Raw genomic sequence first — 27,128 nt, forward strand, 5'->3', positions numbered from 1 at the left:
TAGCTAAAAACTAACAATGATATGTCTTGATGTGTGTGTGTGTGTGTGTGTGTGTGTGTGTGTGTGTGTGTGTGTGTGTGTGTGTAAATATGTAAATGTGTTTACACAGTTGCATAGCAGTGACTCCCCTCCTATTTGATGACAAAAAGCTGGTCCCAAACCACTACATAACATACATTACATACATTACATATTAACTAGTAACATAGTAATACTAGAATTACAAAGCATATACATTTATCACCATTACATTATAGGGTTTAGACTTGATTTTTGTTTGATTTGAAGATTTGGGTTAAGTTTAAGTCAAGTAAAGATGTGAGTTTGGGTAAGGCAGGTTTTAAAAGCTAAATGTTAGGGAAAATCTCCAGACAATGAATTTAAGTTCATAAAATGTAATCCTAAGTAAAGAAGTGTGTGTGTGTGTGTGTTATGGACTGCATACTTACTCTGCCAGCTCCTCAAGGCTTCGGTACACATCATCCTCATTCAGAGCTGTGTCCTCTGATGGAAAGGGCCTGGCACACACACACACACACACACACACACACACACACACACACACACACACACACACACACACACACACACACACACACACACACACACACAAAAAGAGTGAGAGAGAGTACAAAATATGAGTACACACACCACAGTTTCCCAGGTAGAAAAATAACCAGTCACAAACGGCGTGTTCTATCTGCCAGGTTGTCACTCTTAGCTCCATCACTTCGGCAGCACAACAGCAAGATGTATTCAACAGAGGACCCCATCAGTCACAAACAACATTGTCGAAAACACATCAACACACTGCTGCTGACAGATAAAAACCTGGAACCTTCACACAGCCAACTTTCCCAGGGATTCAGGAAAGAAAACTGCCTTTTTTTTTCAGATGGATGGCCAGGTGTCTTATAAATCCCCTCAGGGGGTTTGGGCAGCTTTCATGGACCCTCAGGGACAATGCAGAGCATACAATATTGAAAACAATAAAGTCTAGAGCCGTCTTCTTTTTTGTATTCAGCAAAAGTGAGCTTCTACACTTACTGTATATGTACACTTATAGACCTTTTTCATGGCAGACATGTTGACATGTCATAGTAGGAAAAGCACAGGTGTATTCAAAACCATTAATGATGGCTGCATTCCACTTAGGAGAGGCCCTGGTATTGTGCATGCTGACTCACTGAAATAGTTTCCTGGGACACTTGATGGAATGGAGCCATCGTTAAGGTTATCAATTTCAGCTGTGCTTTTCGTACTATGACAAGTCAAAACGTCTGCTGTGAATAAGGTCCATCGTATATATATATATATACACAAAAAAAAAATCTTGATTGATTATTATGAGATGCACTGCAGGCTGCATTAGCATAAACAAAACCATTCCTGTCGGAAGGTGAAAGATTCCTCCCGATCCTCTTGGATTTCTCATTCCCGCCAACGCAGCGTCAACGAACACAACCCTGCTGAGAAGTGGCAGAGCATCAAAATGAATGTCTGATCAATTAGCTCATTAAAAAGGGTGGATTTATATCAATTTTCTTTTTTAATAAGATATCTGCTTTCTGCAAACATTATTGTGAAGTGCATGATTAGATCTCGATTGGCCGACCGTGTTTATGAAGTCTTTTTTTTCTCCTCCTTTCTTGAACAAGAGTTGATTGCTACAAATTACAGCCTATTAGCGTAGTGCCGTGCACAATTGAAGCTCATTAAAATGAGAGAGGTCACAATCAGCGCTAATCATCAACCACGCTAAAGTTACTGAAACGGAAAACACGTGTATTATTAAACTAATCCGTCCTGTGTTTAGAAGAGATACTCTGGATTCATTTTAATATTACAGGCTTTTTCTGTGAGCCTCCAAGCTATAAGGATGGTAAAATGTTTTATAAGAAAAAAAAACACTTTGGGAATAAAACTATTCAATTTATTGGTCATTACCAGCTTTCAAAGTACCCAAACGTCTTGACTTTGGTTTTGTTTAAGGAGGTTGTTGTCTGTCTTTAGGCCTGTTTGTTTTCACCATGACAGAAGCAAACTGTTACCATAATAAATCCTGCGCACGCCAGCTGCCCGCAGTGGTTTCCGCTGCGGTAAACAGTCTGTAAGGTAATGTAACTACTGAACACATGATCGGTTTTCTTACTGTCAAAGAGCCACTGGACACACACGCAAATGACTCTATCATTATTCAAGAAAGAGATGGAGAACAGAGCGAGAGAGTGTTTTAGGGTCATAGGGAGAGTGAGGTGCAAGCTGTGCCTACAGTACACCTTTGACTCATAATCAGTTGAAAAGACAGCAGTGGCAGAACTGAATTAGGAAATATTTTCATTTTATACTTAACAATAAAGTTATTTCATTTAAATACTCTTCTGGTGTATTACAACAATGTTTTTTTTTTACTTAAATAGAAAATCAACACAATTTAAGGAGCATCAAGTGAGATTTTTGACCTAAATCTGGCTTTATCAATGATAATAGAAATATATAATAGTCGTCCTGCACAGCAATAAGTCATTGCTTTTGATCAATAAATGCATTTCTTATTTCTCCATAAAGAATATACTATAATAAGCTATGACCAAAAAACTAAAACAAAGAAAGAAACATTATTTCGTCTTTGTTTACAGAAATGTCACCATGGTAGCCAAACGGTCACAGAAGGCTTGTATCATGTGGACGTGCCAACAGTTTTGTAGTCATTCCTTAGAATTCTACATGGGGGCGACAGAAACAATGCTCCATAGCTCTATACAGAGTTTTGTCTGTGTGTGTATTGTGCAACCCTGTCTTGTGTAACTTACAATTATATAATATAACACTAATTTGTTTTCCCGATTCTGTTGTGATAGGAAACATAACTGCTGCCTGAATCATGTGCAGCGGCAATGTTAAGTGCTTTATTTTTGTACCACACGCGGATCATAGGGCGTAGGCAGGTGGATGGTAGTCACGTGTGCATGTGTAATATGTGGAAGGGCTTGCTGGTGACTGATATAATGCACAGCCCAAATATAAATGAACGGATGTTACCATGTGGTAATGTGCGAGAAAGATTTTGTAGCAGGACAGAGACACCACAGAGAACAATAAAAAATGTCTATGTGTGACTGTGAAGTGAGCTGGGAGATGATATTGGACAGCTCAGTGTCAGAGACCAGACGCTCAAAGCTCTCATAAAGGCACTCAACTCTCTGTATGCACTCCTATTTGAAATCCTTTGACTGAGTCTAACCCGAGATAGGATCAGATGACTGAGGCACTTTATTGTGTCTTCGTAAAGAGCCAACAGCAGTGACCTGTCGTTGTGTGAAGGCCAAATATCTCACTAAGAGACAGTTATAGTGCAAGTGTAAAAAAATGCAATAAAAACAGTAGTTCGTCTTATCGATTTAGCTTTGCATATGTGCGGGTTTGGCTGTGTGTGTGTGTGTGTGCGTGTGAAGCTGTGTGTGAAGCTCTGTGTATCTGTGTGCCACCAGCAATTAGCCTTTGTGTAATTAAAACAGTGGTCACATTGAAAGACTGTGTCAGCCATCAAGTTAATGAATGCTCAGCTAGATACTCAAAGGTCAGCTGGTCACCCTCAGGCCTGTGCACACGCACGCACGCACGCACGCAAGCACGCACGCAACACACACGCGTGGCTTCATTAAAACCTCTGTATTTCCAAGAGCTAATTACAAGTAATATTATCTAGGAATCATAATACAAAAACTGCCTTATCTGATTTATGTTATTTTCTCACTCACTGTTAAGAGCAGAAACACAGCGCAGAAGGTGCTTACTCCGGAGTGTAATAACACACCCACATCTGATGGCCCCCTCCAATGAAATGTGCATTATATTATAAGTTATTAATGGAGTCCCACAGGGCTTAATTTAATTACATAGTAGTTTGTGGAGATATGCGGCCAAATGTATCACCTCAGTGTTGTTTTGCGGAGCCAAGCGCTGCCCAATGCTGCAGTTTTCATTTCGCTAAAATGATACAACCAGGTGTAATTGAAATATGTTTATAATTTCATCAGGACTCCAATGATGAGCCATCTCATGGCTATTCAATAATGCTCTACTGTCTTTCCTGCAGGCGTGTTGCTTCACGCTGTGTGGTAAACCAGAGTGGATGTTGTGGTACATATACACTTTGTATTCTCTCAATCGACAACTGATTACAAAGAAAATCCTTTGCAATCAATTGTCGATTGAGAGAATACAAAGTGTATTTGTATAATGACGCCTCCAGCCCTCCTGATTTGGCTTATTCACGTTTTTTAAATTTTTATTTTATCTGGATTATCAGAAGGCTATTTCACAAAACCAACATAAGGGATTAAGCAGGGATTTCCCAGTTATCCTGGCTCAATTTAGCCTTGACTCGGTTTAACAAAAGCAGAGGCACCTAAGTTACCATGGAGATTTATTCTTTACAGCTAGCCTGGTCCCAAACAGCCAGGATTTATTCATCCTGGAGCCTTTTCTGTTCACTCAGCAGTGCTTTTATCTTATTGTTATCAGCCTGCATTCAAATACAACATGTGCATATCGCTGATCATTTAAGTACTGTTATTAGTTTTAAGTTGTGACCATTATTTTTCATAATTATTCATGTGGTTAGAAGTTTGATGAATATATTACTGCAGTTGTGTAGATAATTAGAAAAGGCTGATACAGTTGTCAAAAGTGTTTTAAATGAAGTCAGTTACTAAGGGCAATATATAAAGTGCTGTACATGTGTGTTTCTATAGTGGACCAATGCACCTTAAATTATTTTAGTTGATAATGTTTTTTTGTATTCTGTAACAATAAAGGATTCAATAAACTGGCATTCTTAGCACACAATTTGTGTTGTCCAGTAAACTGGAATAACTGATGATTATACTCGGTTACATTCATGTTTACAGTGTGCATGAAATGTATCACTTAATTATCTTTATAGTTTCTAGATTTTAGAGTCCAATCAGCTGCCATTTTTCATTTTTGGGCGACGATACAGATTAGCGCCGCCTGCTGTTATGGAGACATATTACGTCTCGTCGCTTTGGTGTGTTCCGAGGCACTTTTTGGACCCACTCGGGGAGACTGATCAGTCCAACTGCCTTTTCTGCCGAGGGTCGGCCGCCTGGTTGGTTTGTCACATCCTTTAAGGAAAGCCGTGAACACGCATCTATCCAAAATACTTCAGCCTGGCTCGATCTAGTTGCTCCTCCTCAGTCTGACTCGACCTTCATGAAACGCACCAAGCCAGGCTGCACAGATTAGACTCGGTCAAGCCTCGCTTTATCGGTTATCCTGGATTTATAAATTCTGCTTTTGTGAAACAGCCCCCTGGAGTGCACGTGATTATTTTAGGTAAAATTAGGATAATATTGCTCTCTTTGTTGGTTTAGATGAGCTCTGGGGATTTGTCTGACCACATCAAATACAATCTGTGTGTGTGTGTGGGTTCAGCAGGTATATTTATTAGAGCCGGGACTTTAACGCGTTAATTAAGATTAATTAATTACAGACTTTAATGCGTTAATTAATTACACAAAAAATAACATTTTTTTACGCATTTTTATCACACTTATTTTTGCACCGCGGGACGTTTCTCGCTGGATGAGTTTTGGCGGACCGATTATACTGGAGCACCAACTAGCGTTCATGACTTCAGACCTTTTATATATGTCAATGCTTCAGACAACAACAAACCACAGTGAACATGAACGAAGAAGCTGACGAGACCGCTTTGGTTGGCCCCGTGGATGGGAAATCTTGTTTATAAAACGGACGGATGGAAGCGTCAATTAGAGCATGGTTGTGTGCATGCTATGCAACAAGGAATTCGCATATCACCGCAGCACATCGAGCCTCAAGTATCACCTCGACGCAAAACATTTAGCAGCTAGCGTGGACGTTAGCCCGACTCCGAGTACAAGGACCCACACCCAACCCACACTCCACCAGATGACTGGTTTAAGGACCAGGGTAACTAAGTCTGAATGTACTTGAAAGTATTGTGTTTTACTTAAAAAAAACATAATTTACAGAAGGTCTACCTACCTATAGGCTACCTGAATTTCTAAAATGTACTATATTTCTAAATATGCTATTAATAAACAATATTGTGTTGCTTAAGCTTATGTATTCAGTCATTATTCAATGGTATACTAAAAATCCATGTGAAAAAAATTACTTCTCACTGTTCTCAGGTCAAATATTTATGGAATTAAAATGCGATTAATTTCGATTAATTAATTACAAAGCCTGTAATTAATTAGATTAATTTTTTTAATCGAGTCCCGGCCCTAATATTTATATATGTTAAAGCTAAATGTATGCATTCAAATGTATTTTTTTCCTTTTTCCCAATCTTTTTCTTTTTTTTTTATCTTTATCCGTCCATTTTAAATGGGCTACATTGTACTTTTTGTGTTTTGTTGGTTTAGTTGAGTATCCTTTTGTTTGCTTTATTTTACAAGTCTATCATCTCCAAATGATTTGGTACTATGATTAGATACAAGCAAATAAAGGACACTGTTCAATTAGTAAACTCCCAATTGATTCATTCCAATAAATTGCAAGACGAACCTAGAGAGTCTTTTAGTAAGTGTATATGTAAAAATGTGAAATTTATCCACAGGCACGTACACAATTCAACATACAGTATGTAGAGGATAAAAAAAAAAAAATCTATCTATAAAAAAAACTATTTTTACTTGGATTTAAATTGATTGTTTCGCTGAAGGAAATTGTTTGTTAAATATAATTTCTACCAAATTACTAGTTCTTTCAAGGAAACTCATAGGAAGCTATTAGGAAAAGCAAATTTTTTCTCTCGCTCTGCTGTGAGGGCATGAGGGATTAGATTAGTGCATTTTAGTGTTTATGTTATTGTCTCTTTTTTGCATTTCATTGTATCATACCTAATTTCTTCTTCCTTGCTTTCTTTGAGCCAGTGCTGGCGTAAAGAGAATGTGTGCTGGACAAAGCCGCAGTGAGCCGTTTCCCATTGATCAACTATTGTCCAACAGCAGAACAACAGTGTAGTCGTTAGCTGTAAACGCAGCTCAAATGGTCAGAGTCGGGAAGGAGTTTCCCGTCCCAGGACACGGCTTTGTTTCCGCAGGGGTCGATAAATCGCTGCAGCTCGAGCAAGCCAGTGCACTTTGCCACTTACTGTACCATGCCTGTCCATAAACCCTCCCGCTCCGGCCTGGGGAGGATGTGTATCGGTGTGTATGAAAAATAACATACTGTATGAGTAAGTATGTGTTATTTTCACGACATTTACTAATGACATTAGCACACGCAATGCATTCAAACACGAGTAAAACATGAGGAGTGGATATACATTGTGATAACCGCACAAGCGATCTAATTAAGTGGTGTGAGGGGGCAGAGCTCTGGTGACAGGATGTGGAAAAGGAGAGGAGGAGGAAACGTGCAAACAGTGATTCTTGACACCGTTGTAGAGCCCTGCGCGGGACTTTTTTCTGTTGTTTGTAATGTACCGCATAATTCCATAATTATTCAAGTGCTATGAGGGCAAAGTGACATTGTATTAATCTATTTATTTCACTTATTATTTTAGAACATGTGTGGTTGGCTGTGATTTGTTTTGCTCATGATTGTTTTTCGTTTCTTTTAACACACTGTAACAGATTTGATGCCAGTCCCTGTTGATTCTATCTCTCAGGTTGGGGATTTTTGGACCGCCCGCTTTCACTCGCGGCAACATTAAAACCGCCCACACCCGCGGGATTTGTGTCGGGTCCAGCTGCATACCAATTCCTATGCAGTCCTCTACACTGTGGCTGCTTGTCTTACTCCTGGGCTGATTCTCACTTCTCTTATTTGATAGCTCCTCGCTCCTCGGGTTGAACCGGAAATTGTTCTGGCCCTCCTTCGTGAAGGCCGTCTCAAAGCTCTTATTTCTGCCCGTAGGAGTTATAACCGAGGATCAAGGAGGGATCGAGGAGGGAGTATACATGAGACCACCTTCCCGGCAGCCGTGTAGCTGGAAGACGATTCTTACCCCGCCCATACAGCTGATAAATCAATGTGACGCTTCAGAGGAAAGGACGTCTCATCCCTCTAAAAACACATTCCCTTGTTTCCTTTCTCCTCACATAATCTCCTCTCTCACCCATGCTTCCTTGGTGGGACCGACTAAGACGCGAGGAAGCAAGTGGAGGAAGCGTGGATGCAATTTAAGGGGAGTGATATTCAGCCCTGCTTTGAACTGTGACCTCCTCATCTTCAGTTCAGTTGTGTGTCATTGAAGAAATTACTCCAACAACAGGTATGGTTTCTTCCTTTTTTAATTTTTCTTCTTTTTTTCTTCTTACATTCTTTTTCTTATTTTTATTTATATTATGAATTATTATTGTTTTTCTTTTGACATGTGGTGTTGTTTTTAGGAATTAATGAGACTATTTATACTTTGTATAGTCACATTTTCCTACAATCTGCTCTATAAGCCCAATCTCTTTGATGATGCCATTTATTTCAATTAATGCAACTAATGCTTTTTAGTTTTCAGCAAGTGTGTTTCTATACAGACAGTATTTATCGTGAGCCAACACTTCCGATGTAGATACTCCGTTCGACCAAATGATCAGGTATCCTTCCTTATATAAACCCTTTAAAAAAACCTTGTCCTCATCTGCTCTCAGTCTTGATGCTGAGCTCTCCCTCTCTCTTTCACACACACACACACACACACACACACACACACACACACACACACACACACACACACACACACACACACACACACACACACACACACACACACACACACACTCCAACAGCACGGATCAGTGATGAACTAGGACAGTGAAGGTTACTGTAGCGTAGGGTTAGCTGAGGGACAGTAAAGACAGGCGGTAGGAAGAGGGGGGCTGAATGACAGCACAGAGGATGACACAGGCTTATACATTAGATAAGCTGTGAGACACACAAGGTCAACTCCCGGGACACAAAGAGAAGGGGACATAAGGCCTCAACACAAAGAGGATTTAATGTTTTTGATTGACAGTTTCTATGATACATTGTTCAAAGGTTTAGGGTTGTAGACGATATCACGGATGTAGGTTTGCTTTCAGAAGAGGGGGGAGGGGGACACAATGACAATCAGAGTTTCCTTAACCGGACCAAATACAAATACAATAAAAGTTAAAGCTGCAAAGGGTTACAGACTGAAATATAGCTTCAATCAGTTAAAATAAGTTATTGTCTTTGATCGATGTTCATTGCATCTTTTTTATGAGAATTAGAAGTAACAAATTGTCCCACTGCAAATTCATGAACAAATTTTAAGATTCCCTTACTAAATCATACCGAGGAGAGCAAAGACAAATTTCTCTCGGAATTGTGTCTGCAAAGCATCGAGTCAGCTGCCTGAGAGGTGAAACCGAGGGCATAAAACTCCATGAGGCAGAGAAACAATTGAAAGCAAACTTATCTTCATCTCGGTTATCGAATCAGACTCCTGTGTATTACGTAAGCTGGATAGTAAGAGCACTGTTTAGAGGGATTTGAAGTCACTCAAAATGTAACTGAGTTGATGTGAAATGTAAAAGATGTTAGAGTGGGAAAAAAATATTATCAAGCTTGTTGCAGTTGAGTCCACATGGGTCTGTCGTCATAAGAGAATAGAAATGACAGGGTGAAGGAAAGTGTACCGTACTGTGCAGATGAATATTTGATTATGTGTCCAGTGTAGAGGAGCATGCAAAATAAAGCTGACACAGTGCTGAGACATGACCTGTCAATGCCTGATTACAGTGAACACACATCAAAGACAAGATCGATGGGCTTCAACAGAACGTCAATGGACATCCCTGTGGCAATGTTACCGAATACAGAAGAGGAACATTTTGAACATTTTGAAATACAATTGCTGGCCTGATGTGGAGTCCATAAATGATCTGAGACTGTGGGATTAATGTCTAGGCATCACCAATTTCACATATTAACTTCAGCCTATTTATCTGGCCTCTGCTGCTTCAATTTCAACTATATATGATACAAGATGATACGAAATATGTGATATGCCATAACGTTGTTATATATCACGATAACAATATTACTTGCTATAAATAAACACCTATTAAAGTGCTCTTAGTTCTGCATTTCTGCTGCTTTCGGTATTCTGCTACAGTACAACAAATTGCTTGTTGAATTTAAAACAAATGAAAGGAAATAATTTCAAACAGTATTGTATTGAACACATTTAACATTCACTAACATATTAAAAGGTCCCAATAAAAAAAGTTCAACTATGTTTCTCACACGCCTCCCAACTATATAGAAGTGCAATTTAAATCTCTGGGGTATCTCTATGTATCTCTATGTATATCTATCTCTGAAAGGTGCTATACAGTACATGACCATGTCATGTTGAGTAGACCTGGAGGGCATAAGAAATCTGTCCACATGATACATTACTTACAAGAATGGTATGCAGGGCCGGAGTTGGACTCATTTTACTTGACAACTGACCATATTAAAATAATGTAATTAAAGGCTAAGTCTATAGGGCTGCAATAGCGCACTGTTCTACACAGCCTTGTAATTTAGTGCCAAGAATATAAGAAGAATAAAAGGCATAAAATCGAGCATCGAATCGTTCTAGAGAGAATCGCGATGCATCTAAGAATTTTTCCCACCCCTATCAATTATTTGTACTATGATTTTAACTCAGTACCATGACTGAACACCGCCAGCCCTCACGAGCAAAAAAAAGAAGACCGGCCTACCCGGAAATCTCCCGGTCCTCCCGATTAGCCAATCCGGGCCTGGCAGTATGGTATGTGTTTGAATTAATTATATCAGTTGTCAGGCCTATAGGCTTTGAGGCGAGGTCCATGAAGACATCTCACAGCTCCTTGGGACCTTTGGATGCAGCTGACCTTGTCCTAAGCAGAGTTACGAATATGTGGGGGAGAAGACCCTTTAGATAGGCCAACTCGGGTCAAGTGCTCTGCTTGATAGCAGAACGCTGTTTAGAGCATATAGCACACGGACGCCATTACACATTTGTCATATGCCCCCGTGCTCTCTATGAATCCTGCAGCGAAAGCAGTATGAGACAGACTATTGCTTAAGGCTCCATTAAGCACTGTGTTTGATACTAACTACTGAATATGCACTACTGTCAATACCACTGAAACTCAACATGTAGTTCTGCTGCTCCCTGCTTTGATACATACACTTGTACGATAGGCCCCTAACAGACGTCTTCAACCCTCTCATATAAAAACCATGGGAAGTAGATAGGTCCCTGGTGAAGGGGGTGGAACAAGCTTAGGCCTGGTCCACACTTTAACGTGTTTTTATAAACATGTTAAATATGAAAAAGAAATGCAGCAAAAAAAATATAGATCCAAATGAAAACGCGAAAACCCATTGAAGCTCTGTCAAGAGCATTCCAAACCAACAGGTGACAATATAACCCTAAAACCAGATTGGCCAATCACGCAAAGAAAAAAAAGAAGATGTTGGCCAATCAGAAGCCTGACAAAAAGTAATTACCGGAAGGCTACCTGGCTGCAACGGTGCATCGACCGCTCTGTAGTGCATTCTCTGTTCCTCAATATAGTGGAAGAGTAACTGTACATGTATGTGTAAAAAGTCCTGTTAGCGAGTGGCTGACACTAGCAGTGGTTTGGCCACATCTGCCATTTCTCAAAAATGCTGCCTCATTCCGACACCTCAAAAAGGAGCTAACAGCGCACACTCTAAAATTACAAGCCTAACACTCTGATTTCTCTGTCTACACAACATTGTAAACACTGACCTAAAACGCAGTTTGCATATGGACGAAAGGCCAAAAGGCATAGAAAAAGTGACATTTAAAAAAAATACCAGAGTACATGCGGACTAGGCCAAAGAGACCCAGACATTTTCTTCGCTAATTAGAGGGAAAACCAGAACTAGAAGGCAAGTGAATAAATGGACTTGCATTCATCAGAAGGTGAGAGTGGTATAAGTATTAACTTTTAATTGTTAATTCAACGTTACACACCATGCGGACTAGACGCAACAGGGAAATACACATTTGTCACGGCGAAAGATGGAGAAAGCTAAATGTAAACTATCTTCAAAACAACAAATGTAAAGTTTGTATCATTGTCTATTACACACTGCCAATACATGTTAAGTTTGACATTAAAACATATTAAAATGTAAAGAAAAAGCTCTTTTTAGTCCTTAAAGTATGACTGATTACTAATAATAACTAATTATCAAGATACTAATGTTTAGTAAGAACATTTTGCCAATGCAATTCCTATGTTGACGCATCCCCATGAGGGAATGCAGTTCAATGTACCATCCAATAACCTTAATAAATGCTTTCTTGTTCAGGCCAAGAGCCAAATGTGACCTGATTTAATAAAGTCATTGATCCCTATAAGGCAGTTTTCACATTCACCTTCATAGCAGGATAAGAGGTCAGGGTAACCTTCAGGGCTAAAAAAAAGAATTCAATGTTTTGCTCAAATACACTTGAGTAGTCAGGTGCTTGATATTCAGATTTCTGAGATAGCAATAGCTCAGGATCAGAAAGTCCAGAGTGTGATTTCCCCTGAGGTCAAAGGAGCCTCGGTTTTGACCGAGGAGTGACCGGCAGTCAGCAGGTTGTGTGTTGTCTTTATTAATGGCAAGGGACCTGCTTTCTCTCCCCCTCTCTCCTCCCTTCTCTTCCTAGCGTGGCTCCTAATGGGTGCGCCCAATCTACCCATTACTCAGACGGATAAAATGGCTTTTTATGTGGCGCCGGTGAGCCACCAAGCTCCAAGCCGATTGAGCAAATGAAGAGAAATCAGAAGTCCATTCCAGGCCTGATAAAGCAGTGTGAAGAATTCACTCAGCTTCATCAATATCTGGGAAATGATTACCCCTCAATGCAATGTAGTAATTCTGACTCAGATGGAAGTGTAATAGTGTTTTGCAGTACTGTTTGAGTGACAGATGGAAATGTGTTGTGGGTTGTGTTGTGCCCTGCAAGATAACAGTGGCTAAAAGCTGCAGCTAATTGCCAAAAAATGCAAATCGGCAGATTTGCAGAAAAGATAGCCACCTCCATATTAATATAGGACTACAAGTAAATGTGAAATACATTGGTTTCTTTGACACCGATACTCTTGAGTGCTTTGGCTGTTCAAATGATGAATGAGGGAGTTAAAAATGAGGCACATACCTGATGCCTTTGATTTGTGCGATGCTGTGGTGGGAGATCCTTGACAGAGAGGAGATTACCTGAAATAAACAAATAGATTGACAGATAAACATATCATTCTTTATTTTACTGCCATTTCATTTGCAACATCAATTCCCTGAATTTGCTAAGTGTATCACTTGTTTCTTCTGCCTTTCATGTTTTAATTGATGCTGTTATACTGAGATACTGTATTATTTAATGGAGACTCCAGGATTACTACACACTTTGGGGAAGCTAATGGGGATCAGACAAAACAAACAAAACGATAAAAGCAGTCAGCGACAAATGTAATAAAAAGATAAGCAGTCAAAGGTAGCAATCGTCTGAAACAGTCACTAAAAGATAAACCATTAGGGGCAATCAATCAATCAACAATAGTAGTAACGAAAAGTAACAAAAACCAAGGCAACAATCAACTACTTTGTATGTGCAACCACTTAAAAGAAAAATAAATTCAGCTCAACATTCACTGTTCTTCGAGGGTGATTATCGAACATTACTTGTACGTTTCTTAGCAACCTCGCTCAGGCGTATGCAGCGCCACGAAGGACTGTGTGTAAACATAATGCAGGCCACCATGTTAATGGTTACATTCAAAGACATGTGGTGCACAGTCACGGATGGGTGGGTACCACTTTGGTTATATTTCACACACACACACACACACACACACACACACACACAGAGTTTGTTAACCTCCATACTTTTCCTTTCTCCTTTTTTTTTTTTCAGTAGAAGAAAGTTAAATGTGTGCTTGTATTTAAGCTGATTTAACGTGGCCACATGCAAGTGAACTTACGGCTGAGCACTACAGATGGCGTGCTTGCAGGCTCTACAGAGGCTAGTTCAGAAAGATAAGGGGACCACCATCACACTCTCTTTCTCTCTCTCTCACACACACACACACACACACACACACACACACACACACACACACACACACACACACACACACACACACACACACACACACACACACACACAAACCCAGTCTCCTACGCCTCATTACCCACTCCTGGGTGTATTTCGGCTTGCAACACCATGGCAATGCCAGATGTCTCCTCGACAGGGAGCAGAAAATTGTTATCTCAACCCCTCTTCCTCGGCAGGTGCGTCATCCACAGCCTCTCATCAAACTCCCTCTTGTCTAAACAAACAATGCAGCATCTCCGCGCTTAACGGTGTTTAACATTCTCGATGAGCTAAGGGCTGTTGTGAAAAGAAGACCACCACTACAGGACTGCCAGGTACTTGAGTTGAAGCACTTTTGACCAAAACCTTTTACTCCCTCTTGTTAAGTAGTTCTCATGTTTAACATAATCAGTTGTGGAGAGTGGACTACACTGGGCACTGTTATGGAGTACATACACATCACAATCATTTACATCTAGCCACTCGGTGGGGGGAAACCTCGACGGGGCTAACACTTGACAGGATAATACGTTTTTTTTTTTTACCTCTGTGACGCTAAAGACCCGTGTAATAGGCAGTCATGTTCATGCTTAATGGTTCCAATATGGGGCCGGTCTACCATTATAAACCTCCTTAACACACGGTGTATTCTAACTGCGCTTTGCAGATAGAGGACAAAAGGAAAGATAGGAAGCAACAAGGGAAAGGAGAGCAGTAAAGAATAGATTGCTAATTTTGCTGTCTGTTTAGCCAATGGTTAGGGTGTTTAATAAATCACTGTGGATAAACCCATTGTGCTGCTAGGTGGCATGCTGCCCACCTGGCCATGCTGCAGGGAAGGATCACATATGGCACACTGTCCTAGCATCATTATTAGCTCTGCTAGCTTTTTTTGTTGATCTTATTAGCCTACATTGTCTTGGTAGAAGCATAATAGACTGTATAACTTAAACAAAAAACATCCGAAAAGGAAAATGCGAATGAAACTGGATTGGTAGATAGGTAGATCAATTCAGTACTTAATCGCAATTGTTACTTAATGCCGGGTGCTGAGATCAGATTTGGTTTCAGCCTGGTTAGTCCAGGTTCAAAGGATAGCGGGGCCGCTGGCTTCGAGGCAGAGAGGTCACAGCAGGGCCACAGCCTGCATGGCCTGGGGAGAGAAGACACGAGTGTGCCAACACTGAGCAGGCTGGCGTGACGTTCACACAGCACAGGGCAAAGACTATTAATATCAAAATGTTGAAAGTTTCCTTATTTTAAGGAGTTTGTTCTCATTGTTGGTTCATGTTAGACACACACGCCATTCTGTGAAAAAGATGTCTCACTATTGGGAGTGCTGTTCGTGACTCCCTTAGGCTTTGAGGAAGAAATGCTAATTTGCAATCTGTTTTCAGGGCAGCTGAGGAAGTAAAAAGATGTTCTCACATTGAGACAATGACATGTCTTATTAATCTGTTTAAGCAGAGCTAGAGTTTCACTACAGACAAATTAGGTGTGAATACATTGTTTTATTTGGTTTTAGCTAACCAATTATAGGAATACTTCCCCAAAAAGCCATCTAAAAGTTTTGATTGATACTCAAAAGATTTGGATTTTCAGTTAGAGTATTCTTAACCTTTTTTTGGAGCTGACTTCTTTTATCTGTCTCATAATGCCACTTCTCTTTCTCAAAGGTGGCCTATCTGCCCGATTGTGCTTTCCTCTCCCTGCCGGTGTTTCTCTTTTCCTTTCTGCCTCTAATGCACTCCCTTCACCCTCTTCTGATCATTTTGGTTCAGTCAAAGCCTTTGAGTCTCTACACATTATTCATTCCCCTCTCATCTCGCACTTCCCAGGGGGTCTTATCTATGGGGCTGGCCAAAGAATAAAGCTTCTTCCACTCCTCTGGGGATATGGAAAAGACAAGTCACACGATGATAGCTTAGATTTCTGAAGCCCTGAACCACTATCTTACCTTAATCACCATCCAACAGCCCCTGGCATCCCCTTGCCCACATCTGACCCTTTCTGTCAGTCAGGAGGATATAACTGAAGACATGTGATAAGTAAGACAGCTTCACTGATATATACTGGCATGCAACATTCACTATCAATTTACTGCAAGTTTGTATGCACATGTGCATGAATGTGCATGAATGTGTGTGTGTGTGTGTGTGTGTGTGTGTGTGTGTGTGTGTGTGTGTGTGTGTGTGTGTGTGTGTGTGTCTGTGGGCTTGTTTAACTAGATTCGTGGGGTCCAAAAACCAGGAGTCCAGTATACTTGTGGGGTCCTGACAGCTTTGTGGTGCCAAAAAGGGCTGGGGAATGCATTATGTCAACGACAGGTCCCCATGAAGATAGTGCCATAAACCGGTGTGTGTGTGTGTGTGTGTGTGTGTGTGTGTGTGTGTGTGTGTGTGTGTGTGTGTGTCTGGCAGGGTAGGGGGAGCAGGGATGAGGATTGCATCGATGGCTGTAACTGCGAGGCGAAGCCAAGTGTTTGCAAACACACACCACCCTTACACATCTCCAGACTCGCCACATGTGGCCCCAGCTGGGGCCAAGTAAGGCCTCATGTGACCACGCGCAGCCAGTCAGAAGACCTACAAGACCTTGTTACCCCTGGTAACCGGGCTTGACTGAATATGCATGGTCATCAATTGCGAGTCAAATCAAAAGAAACTTACAGCCATATGCTATTAACAGTAGGAGGATGGGGCTGTGACTTGATTAAGATGGGAAAACATGCAGAGGAGAGGACTATTGACAGTCCATCACAAGCCACAGCCCACAGCCAATTCTGTTTATATCTGATGGAGTCATGACATGATTATATCTCGCACCGCAAATCAATGCATTTGTTGGAAGTCATCCAACAAAGAGGCTGAATAATGAAAAATGCATCACCTTATTGTTATGATTTTTCCTCATCTCTCTCTCTGGGCTCTTCTTCCAACATCTAACTCCCTGATAGCGTGAGATATTTATGAAGTAGTCACACTCTGATAGGACAGCATTGCTCTGCTTATGCCAGCCTGCCAAAGTGCTAGGCATGAAGCAAAAGGGGCATGGAGTGGGAGAGCTGAGAACAGATGGCAGAGTGGGAACCCTGCATGCCCAACATCAATAATAGACAGACAGAGGAGGGGCGGCTTAGCTCGTCCGTGTGAGTGTGTCCCACTGTCCCACTGCCTCTGGGAGTTTCTGTCTTTTACAAACCTTCTCTTATTCTCTCTATTTTTTCTTTTGGCTCAGCCTCTCTATTTCTTTCCCTTTAACGGTTTCTTTTTCTGTATTATGCACACAATTCACACATGTAAAAGTCTAAAATATTACACATGAAATTAAGCAAGACAATTTTTATTAATTCAAAATGTTCAACCTTTATTCATAGGGTGGTCCTACAGACTTGTTTACACTGTTTAGCAAAGGTGCTTGAAGTGCTACAAAAAAGCCAAAAGAAAAAAACTACAACTGAAAGAAAATATATTTATTAGAATGGTAAAAGGCACTGATGACAACAATTATCCATAGCTATAAACCTATAGTGATGCAAAATATATACATATATAAATACAAATGATGGTAAATTAAGAAATGTGATGAAATTTACAGAGAGAAATAACTAAGTAGATAAAATATAACCAAACAACATGGGGCTACCTGGTTGACCATGCGCCCCATATACTAAGGCTCAGTCCTTACAGTAGTGGCCCAGGTTTGAGTCCAATCTGCGGCAATTTGCTGTACGTCGTCCCCCATCTCTTTGCCCCCTTTCCCGTCTTCAGCTATCCTATCAAATTAAGGCCCAAAAAGCCCCAAAATAATGTTTAAAAAAAAAAAATATATATATATATATATATAAAACCAAACAACATTACACATACAGACGTATAACCCTCCTGGATAAAATTTAAAAAATGACTCAAACCCAAATATCATGGGATGTGTTTGAGTGCACACAGTACATCTCTCATGGGTTCATGCGTATGACACACCGTGAGTGCTGTGCAAGACACCGCATTAATGACTGTGACTAGTCTCCGAGCTCATGTTAAAGTTGCTGAATTCCATCAGTTGCAAGCAGTCAAATCCTGATTGCAGTCAGATTGGCACCTGCCACATTAAACCAAATCCCCTTTAAAGAAGACCTTCCAGCTGCTTGATTACAGGGGATTTCACTGCATATGTCCAGGCAAAGAAAAGCCTCTGGGTTGGCCTGAGGCGGGCCAGAGAGAGTGCTGCTGCTGACCCAAAGACCCCATTTGCCATCAGTGCCAGGCAAAATGTCTGTAAGCCTACAGCGGGCATTGGGTCCACACACAAAATTTACAGATTTCCATGCATTTCCTATAACCATTGATACAAATTATGATTTGAATATGTGCCTACAGATCCATTTTATCCATTTTTATTTAGCTTTAAGACCTTGCACATTAATTTGATCTGAACCTGTGCTTCTTGAAGGAAAAAGGGCAACAGTGGCTAATATGTGCAAATTGTACTCCATAGATTGGGTCGGCCCGGTCAACACCTGCCAATGTGCTGCAGCCATGTCCATGACCTATCCCATTTCAAGCTAAATCACCATACATGGGTTTGCTCACTTATGCGTGACTACGCCTGTGTGTTCCAGCGTGTATGTACATGTGTGTATCAGCACGCACCCAGCTGGAACATAGTCACATGTGTTGTGCACAGGCATATGTGCAGAGACACAGACAGATCAATAGTGCACCAGCCTGTAGAGCATGCAATATTGGTAAAGAGACAGGTCCTGGTAGAGATGGGGCTTAAGAAGTTATCCAGGTGTCTAAAGGTCTAGATAAGAGGGAAAAAAATGGAGAAAAGAAGCAATAGGTGAAGCTGTATGCAGCACTGGCTGGGCAGAGCATCATAAAAAAAAATAGACCTTAGACAGTCATTGACTGCAAAGGATTTTACACCAAATAGTTAATAGGATGACTTTGTTAAGCAGTCCAAAATATATTACTCTAAACCTCGAAAATTATCTGACATGATTTTTAACACCCTCAAAACTAAAACTGAAAGTCAGCACTTAAACCTGAGACTCATTATTTGATTTTACATCCATTGTGACTAAGTTCAGGGTTAAAACCACCAAAAAACATCTTAAAGTGCCTATATTATGAAAAAAAAGAAAAAGAAAATCACTTTTTTCTGGGATTTGGGGTGTTATTTTGTGTCTCTGTTGCTTCTACACGCATACAAACTTGAAGAAAATAAAAGCCATCCGTGCTGTTTTGAGTGAGATACGGGTTTCTGAATGTATCCTGCCTTCAGTCTCACGGTGAGCATGTCAAAATCGGCAGGGCCGTCTACGTCATCGGCCGAAACATTTGGTGATAACCACTTTAGCTAATACCACATCAGCTAGCTGTTTCTTCAACTTTGGTCAGTACAAGGCAGGATTAGCCGGGAGACTTCTTTTAAACGAGAGGGCACTTCCAACTTTGCGTGGAATACCTGCTGACAAGGGACATGTAAGCAGTTCTATACAATTTCTTTTGTAGATTAGGGTGAACTCGTGTGTGTGGTAGCAATGTTTTGCCATTGAGAACGAGGTGGCTAACCGCTAGCAGCGCTAGCTTCTAGCTAGTAGTCCTTACCTAGCTACTGCCCATGTGCGACTCTCAACAAAGATGAGATAAAAGTGTGATGCCTCACTCTGTAGCTAAAACAGAGAGCTCAACACGCAGGGTGAAAATAGGAGCTGCAGCAATGTGCAGTACAACAAATATATGGTGTTTTTTTTTAATTAAACCATGTAAACCTATTTTGCTACAACCTCAAAATACAATTCTGAACCTGAAAATGAGCATAATACACTTTAACACTGTGTATGTGTACGCTGTAAAATGTAGAACAGCAGGACATACCATGGATTTACTCTCTTAGTGCGCAGCAATTCTTGTCACCATAAACCAAGCTAAATGGTTAGGTTAAGAGGTTAAGAGGACAGAAACGCTGCATGAATAGTTCTGTATTACAGCCAAGGCAATCTACATTTAAGCTGTCTGAGCCGAGCAGCATTTAATAATCCTCATAAATTAGGCCCGATCAACAACAAAAGCACAAAAAGGTGCGGCTTCAATCAACAGCAATAGATCACTTATTTTTGTTATATTTACATCTTATTTGTTGCAAAGCCCGTCCATTCATAATGAATGAGGAGGCGACGTTTGGAGTAACACAGCAGTGTTAGGGCTCGAGGCTTAGCAAGAAGGTGGAAGTGAGGGGCTGGTGAGAGGAACTTGCAAGGCATCTGGTGACTCAGCAGCAAGAGTGGGACGGAGGAGCTCTGCTGACCGGACACAAAACAAAGTTCTCCATATGATATGATAACTGTTGGAAGTTGATATGTAGTTGCTCTTATCTGATTTTGGCCTGGAAACGAGTAGTTAATATATAAGGACATTTTTATACTTTTAAGACTTTTATTGAGCAAAAAAGTCAAATATTTGCTGTTTTATAAGTGGTATATCTTTGGTCTAAGACTGTTGACACAAAACAAACTGAAGACATCACCTTGCATGGTCTCTTGTCAAGTGCATTTCTCACAATTTTGTGACATTTCATAAAGCAAATATACAATTAATTCAAAAAAAATAATCGATTGTCTCAATTGACAATGCGAGGTTGAATGCCTATGTTGGGATTCAAGATCCAGAGTTGACGTGTATGTGTGTAAGCCCCCTAACAACAGATGATTCTCAGAAGATTCTTTAGGTGAGAGTTCAATTAAATGCTAATAAAAGGCTTGGGTGTTGCTGTGATTTGATAAATGTGTGGCTGAAGGAGGCCACTTGGAGCCCAAAGGGTTCAGTCGGAGAGGTGAGTAAATAAACCCCTCCCCTCTCACATTTTCAGTCTCTCTCTTAATCACATCCTGCAGGCACAACGCCTGACATGCCTAGAAGGGTGTCACGGTGAGTGTGATGGCAACAGGACAACTTTGCACTCAGCCAATCACGGACGATGCCTGAATTCACACGTTTGAACAAAACAGCTCTTTAGGGACATGGTGGCAGCTGACAAAACAGCAAACAGTGTGAACAAGTGATGTAGAACAACCCTTCCCCTGTGGATGAATTATTGAGCCAAAATGAGCACAGTGCATGAAATGATCTTGCAATTAGCTGAAAGTGGAACTGTGATTGAAAGTGAGAGCTGAGCCAACGCACGCCAAAAATAAAACAAATGACTACTTCATCTGCAGGGCACTTTGTTTTTTATTATTATAAAATCATTACACAGGGTGGGTTATCAGTTCGGGAGCATCTTTGGTCTTTGGCTGCAGGTTACCCTGCAGTTAGAAATGAGCCGAGATCAGACATACAATCTGTCCTCTGCTGCTTCTCCAACCAAACAGCAGGTCAATTCCTAGCACTATTACTCATGATCTCAACACACTGCTGAGAAAAATCCAACCCCTCCTCTAAGTGCTGAAAAGGCTCTACTAAAACAAAAATAGAGAAGGAAATGAGAAAATGTGTAAGTGTGCACAGGCGTGGGTGTTCCAGGCCGTGACTGCATGCTTGTTTTGGTTGGCCCAGTTTTTTTTTATTTTTGTGACTCTTCCAGAACATGTGTTTGACATTTGCATGCTAGAAGGCCTGAACCTCCCGCTGTGATGAAAATGTCCCGAGTGAAGTGCCATATTTTAAAGTCTTTCATCAGCTGTTGTTGAACCGTCCAACCTACTGGCCCGTCACTGACATTTTAATCAGCGCTATGTGCAAAGACGTGGACAGAGCAATCTATGACACAATGTGTCATAATGTTTTAATGTAATTTGTGTTTAAATTGAGCCTCGCCATACAAACAGCTGTAAGAAAGACGCTAAGAGGCAATTTTGTGCAATGAAGCAAAGTGTGTCAGTTAGGTCTAGATCACAGAAAAAGTTTGAGCAACTGGAATCCAAAATGTTTATATTGTGGCTTAAAGCTCTATTGCTCTAAGAAGAAACATGGATCTGTGGTTTAGAGTCCGATCATCACAGTAGAGAGCTGATAATTTGTACTAGTATATATTATTATCTGCTAATACAGATGTTGGCAGATATGCAAAAGAACTTCCAGAGCAGTTTACTGTAGCTGCTTTTGGGCACATTTTGTTTTTGTGTATTTCTGGCTAAATCCTTAGCCATGCTACTGGCAGGATTTTAGGGAATGCACTGTTGGTCTGTCAGTCAGTTTGTTGGTCAGTCATGAAAATTCTGTACAGACATTCATGGTCTCCAGAGGATAAAGCCTACTGATTTTGGTTGTCCTATGACATTTTCTGTAGTTAAAGCAGAAGGGCATAGTTTTTACTTCTCAACATCTACTGAATGGACTGTCCCACAAGTGTGTAGGTACATTCATGGTTGCAAATACTTGCAAACCTAACTCCCCCTTGAGCCTCAGTCCTTTGTGTTTGCTGCTAACTAGCTAATGTTAGCATGCCAACAAGCTATACTAAGATGCGGAACATGGTAAACGTCCCACCTGCTGTACTATTGAGATATGAAATCTGTCCACTGCTGCTACTTCAATAAAAGAAGCAGATCAATTATTTGCACTATTACTCATGGCAAACGTCCCACCTGTTATGCTGTGGACCAGTGTGCAGAGAGTAAGCACAACATATATATCTTTTTAGCTCTATGTTGCACAGACCTGCACCAATATGTTACATTTTCAATGCATCTATAATTTGAATGCATTTAAATGTTTGCATTTGATTGATCCTAAAGTTCAATGCTAGCTTAACTGCGGTCACTGTCATTCACTGCTGAGTCAGCTATCTACTGCTGCTCACAAGCAGGCAATATGAGAACAAATCATGCAGATGAAGTCAAAACAGCATTTCTTTCGCATGACGGGGACAGAAGAAGGAAAATTGCTCACCGCTCACCTCTTATTTTCTGGTTTCTACATATGTATATGCACATGGGACATTTGTTGTATGCATGCATGTCCTCTCATAAGCGTAGCCTACTTGTTCAAATCTGAGTGCATGCCTTGCATCATGTCTGTGTAGGAATCTCCTAGTGTTGCAGCATTTTTTAGGCTGGTAAGACCTATAATTTGTTTTGTCTGCTAGCTGTTTGCAGAGCAGTTCCGGTCCGATCGCCATACAGTACAACAACAACTGGCTCACATCTCAACAGCAAACAGCTGCTGCCATCAGCCAATCCATTAGTTATTACACAGGCCCCATGCACCTCATTTTTCAGCTGTGGAGTTAGGATTTAGCTCTATTCCCAGTAGACAACAAGTATGCACAAGTCCGATATTTAGAAAAAGCAATGGGATAATAATAAAGCCAATTGAAAATTGTTTTTGGCAGTCTACCTTATGCCAAAAGCAAAAGTGATAGTTGGGAGAAATGCAGGCTAAACAAAGCATCTCCCATCTCTTTTCTACAGCACTCCCAGGACAATCTCTGTACAGCGTAATAAATATAACACACTTTTCTCATGCAAGAAATACAGAAAAGATCTACTAGGACTGTTCTTTTTCTCATGACCTGTACCACAGATACATGTTGAAATAAGTTCAGGTTTTATAACCCAGAGACAGATGAGTAAACAGGCTCTGATTTAGAAGCTTAGCTAATAAGTAATAAGACAAATTTCTGTCCTTTTCATGAAATATATCCATGTCAAAATCGACAGGGCCGTCTAAGTCATCGGCCGAAACATTTGGTGATAACCACTTTAGCTAATACCACATCAGCTAGCTGTTTCTCCAACTTCGGTCAGTACAAGGCAGGATTAGCCGGGAGACTTCTTTTAAACGAGAGGGCACTTCCAACTTTGAGTGGAATACCTGCAGACGAGGGACATGTAAGTAGTTCTATACAATTTCTTTTGTAGATTAGGGTAAACTCGTGCGTGGTAACAATGTTTTGCCATTGAGAACGGTGTGCCACAGGTGGACCCTCTGATTGGCAAATGGTTAGACAGCTCAGGAATAAATGTCTGGCTTATGAGGAGAGCTTTATGTACATATGTGAACATAGTTCAACAGAGGTCATTCAGCAGTACTGAAATTATACTGAATCCTTGGCACAATGGGTTTTCTAATGCCCAGATGGAGTGATTCTATCATTATTTCCTCTTTAAGAGATTTGTGAACATGTTTTTTAACTGACTTTCCTACTTGACACACTTTTCCTGTCTTTAAAGGAGTCAGAGGGGCTGAGAGTTTGACAGAACAGTTCTTGTCATTTTAATCTCAATATTGTAGAGGGGCACACTGTACTCTGACACGATGGAACCAGGATGTGGTCAAATCAGTATTTCAACTAAGTAAATAGGTCAAATGTATGCAATAGCAAATTAATTATATCATGAGTGATCATAAAACACAAAGTAAGTGATCCTACAGGAAGCTGAGGCTTAACCAAACAGAGCAGCCATGCCGTGTCCCACTCGATGATGGCTGTAATGCACAAAGAGACAGAAAAAGAAAATAGGTAGCCATTTTTTCTATTGTTTTGGTATTTTAACATAGCCAAAGAACTTATCCGCCCTCGTGTGTACATCAGAGATGATCCCTGACACAAAACTGCAGGCGGGGGGCGTGTGGTGATACAAGGGTTTAAGGCTTTGGAGCAGGTTGTGGTGATAAGGGCAAACTGGGGATCATGGGATGAAACAGGATTTCTTATGATGTGGTGGGACTGAGGCTGATGGAGCTAATACTTCCACATTGTCCTTATCACACACAGGCACCTGAGCCTGTGTCTTTCTGTGTGTGTGTGTGTGTGTGTGTGTGTGTGTGTGTGTGTGTGTGTGTGTGTGTGTGTGTGTGTGTGTGTGTGTGTGTGTCTTGGGCACATGATGGTCCAGTACATGTCAGTCTGACAGAGAGCACTCAGAGAATGAATGGATTAGACCAACATGCGTAATCCAACTGGCCTTTGGGAGGGAGATCTGCCCACACCCCTCTGCTGGAGGAGATAAGGAAGTTGGGGAAGGGGGGTGTAAACCTTTGCATCATGCAATCATCTGAGCTAATTTCAAAGCAAAATTCCAGAAATCCTGTGAGGATCCCGTGTGAGAAAATAACCCTAATGATATCAGTAAAAAGTCACGGCAATGTGGCCGTTTACCAGGGAGAGAGGGTCTAATGAGACAAGACTAATGATTGCATCATGGGAAATGTAGGATCCAACCATTTTGGAGCTCAGGGACAATGAATCAGGATATCTCTGACTGCTCCTTTCTCAATTTGTCTCTCGCAGGTCTGTCAACGTTATGGAGGTTCTCTTATCGATTCTGATAAAAAACACTTTGTACAGATACTTCATTATTAAAATCTTTAAGAACCAAATTCTTAGAAATCAAAGCAAATATGTGATTATTTTGCTATTCATAACCTTGCCATTCTAGCACAACACTTACGGCCTCAGGTCACACAACTTTACCATCAGATATACATGTTAAAACTAATGTAACGCATGTTATTGATCTGCAGGAGTCTGTCTATACTGTAGCTTTTACATATGTTTTATTGTGTACACACCTCCCTAGACACCAATATACCATATATACTGCATGGAAAGTTGAACATGTGAGTGTACACATGCAAAAACATGCAGAGTAGCATGTATCCATGTGTGCCCATCCATTTTTTTCCCACAGACAAACACAAGAACATAATCACATGCCAACCTACAGTACAATACATGCCCATCCACACTACACTGCACTGTCACTTTTATTCTTGTATTTCGTACTTATGCTATATTATTTGAATACTGTTTCGCAGTGTCTTTAACAGATGTTTTTAACTGCACTTTAATGTTTTATGTGAAGCACTTTGAATCGCCTTGTTGCTGAAATGTGTTATCCAAATGAAGCCGTCTCGCCTTGCCTTGATGTTTCGCTAATCAGCAGAAAAATATTCACTGAGATCATTTATGACTGTAACATTTTCACATGCACACGCCTGCAGCGGCAGTCATGCACAATCCCAGTCCAAATTCATGTAAAGCCCCTCCAGAGTGTACAGCTTATTGGTGTCTTTTGTCATACACAAGTGGACCACTTGACACCTCGTCTGACTGTAAGTCCTGCTCCCCGGTCTTCAGAGCAGTAGTATTTCTGGAAGATGAATCCTACGGCGACCCACTGGTGCTTTATATTCCAACCGGCTGCAGCCGAGTACAGAGATACAGATGATCGTTTTTTTATTTAGTTTTTTACCCCCGTCTTTTTCAACACTGTCAATATTCTCTTCTCTCTAAAACCCTTATCACACACCAATATGTTTACCCAGTGGGAGGGATTGGCTCATTCTTTCTTTGACATATTACACCACATCCAAAAGCACAGTTGTCAAACGTGGTAAAACAAATGCTGAGTAAGAGAAACGGTGAGCAGAAAAGCAAAGTTTGGATCGTTCAGTGTGATAGATGTCTTTAGTCGAGCAGTGACAGGAAACAGTGGCTACTACCCAGAGGGCTCGTCTGATTGGCCAGCAGGAGGTTTCCATGGGAGCAGCGTAAGTGACAACTGAACAAAGGGCTTCCATTAGAGGCCGTGTCCCCTTTCGCTCTGCTACTATTAAGACTCTGTCTGCGGGACACCTAATGCTGCTGACGGATGGACAGGAGCGCATGGCAACAGGGAGCAATCCAAACTATCAGGGCGGATTTCTTTCACTGCTGGACCTAAATGTCCCAATAATATCAAAAGCAAAAATAAGTACAGTGGATGCTGTGTGGTTGTTGCTGTAGGTTACAGAGGTTTTTTTTACTGTTTTTACAAAATCCCTAGATATTCAGTTTTAAAACCTTGACATTTTTCACAAAAAAATTATAATTTAACACCTTGACCCCATGCACAGTGCCCACACCTGTTAGGGAAAAAAATTATTTTATTCAATAAATAAAATAAAAGAGTAAGCATGTCGCTTCAATCAAAACTAGATGGATACCTATAACCATGAATCCCAATCACTCGTAAATTGGAAGCTCTTTCATCGGAACTTAATTA

The 27,128-nt window shown here is 40.8% G+C and overlaps 1 protein-coding gene across 6 annotated transcripts in view; it reads right to left on the reverse strand.

Moving 5' to 3' along the window:
* vav2 (vav 2 guanine nucleotide exchange factor) overlaps positions 1-27,128 on the reverse strand; it is a 228,663-nt gene that overhangs the window by 51,437 nt on the left and 150,098 nt on the right. For all 6 annotated transcript variants that reach the window (XM_028601191.1, XM_028601192.1, XM_028601189.1 and 3 more), the window contains exons 3-4: positions 13,202-13,260; positions 450-518 (exon numbers count right to left, since the gene is read on the reverse strand). In XM_028601191.1, the coding sequence (XP_028456992.1) occupies positions 450-518; positions 13,202-13,260 (128 nt within the window). The remainder of the gene's footprint in view (positions 1-449; positions 519-13,201; positions 13,261-27,128) is intronic.

This window comes from Perca flavescens, chromosome 16, assembly GCF_004354835.1.
Source record: "Perca flavescens isolate YP-PL-M2 chromosome 16, PFLA_1.0, whole genome shotgun sequence".
Taxonomy (NCBI): domain Eukaryota; kingdom Metazoa; phylum Chordata; class Actinopteri; order Perciformes; family Percidae; genus Perca; species Perca flavescens.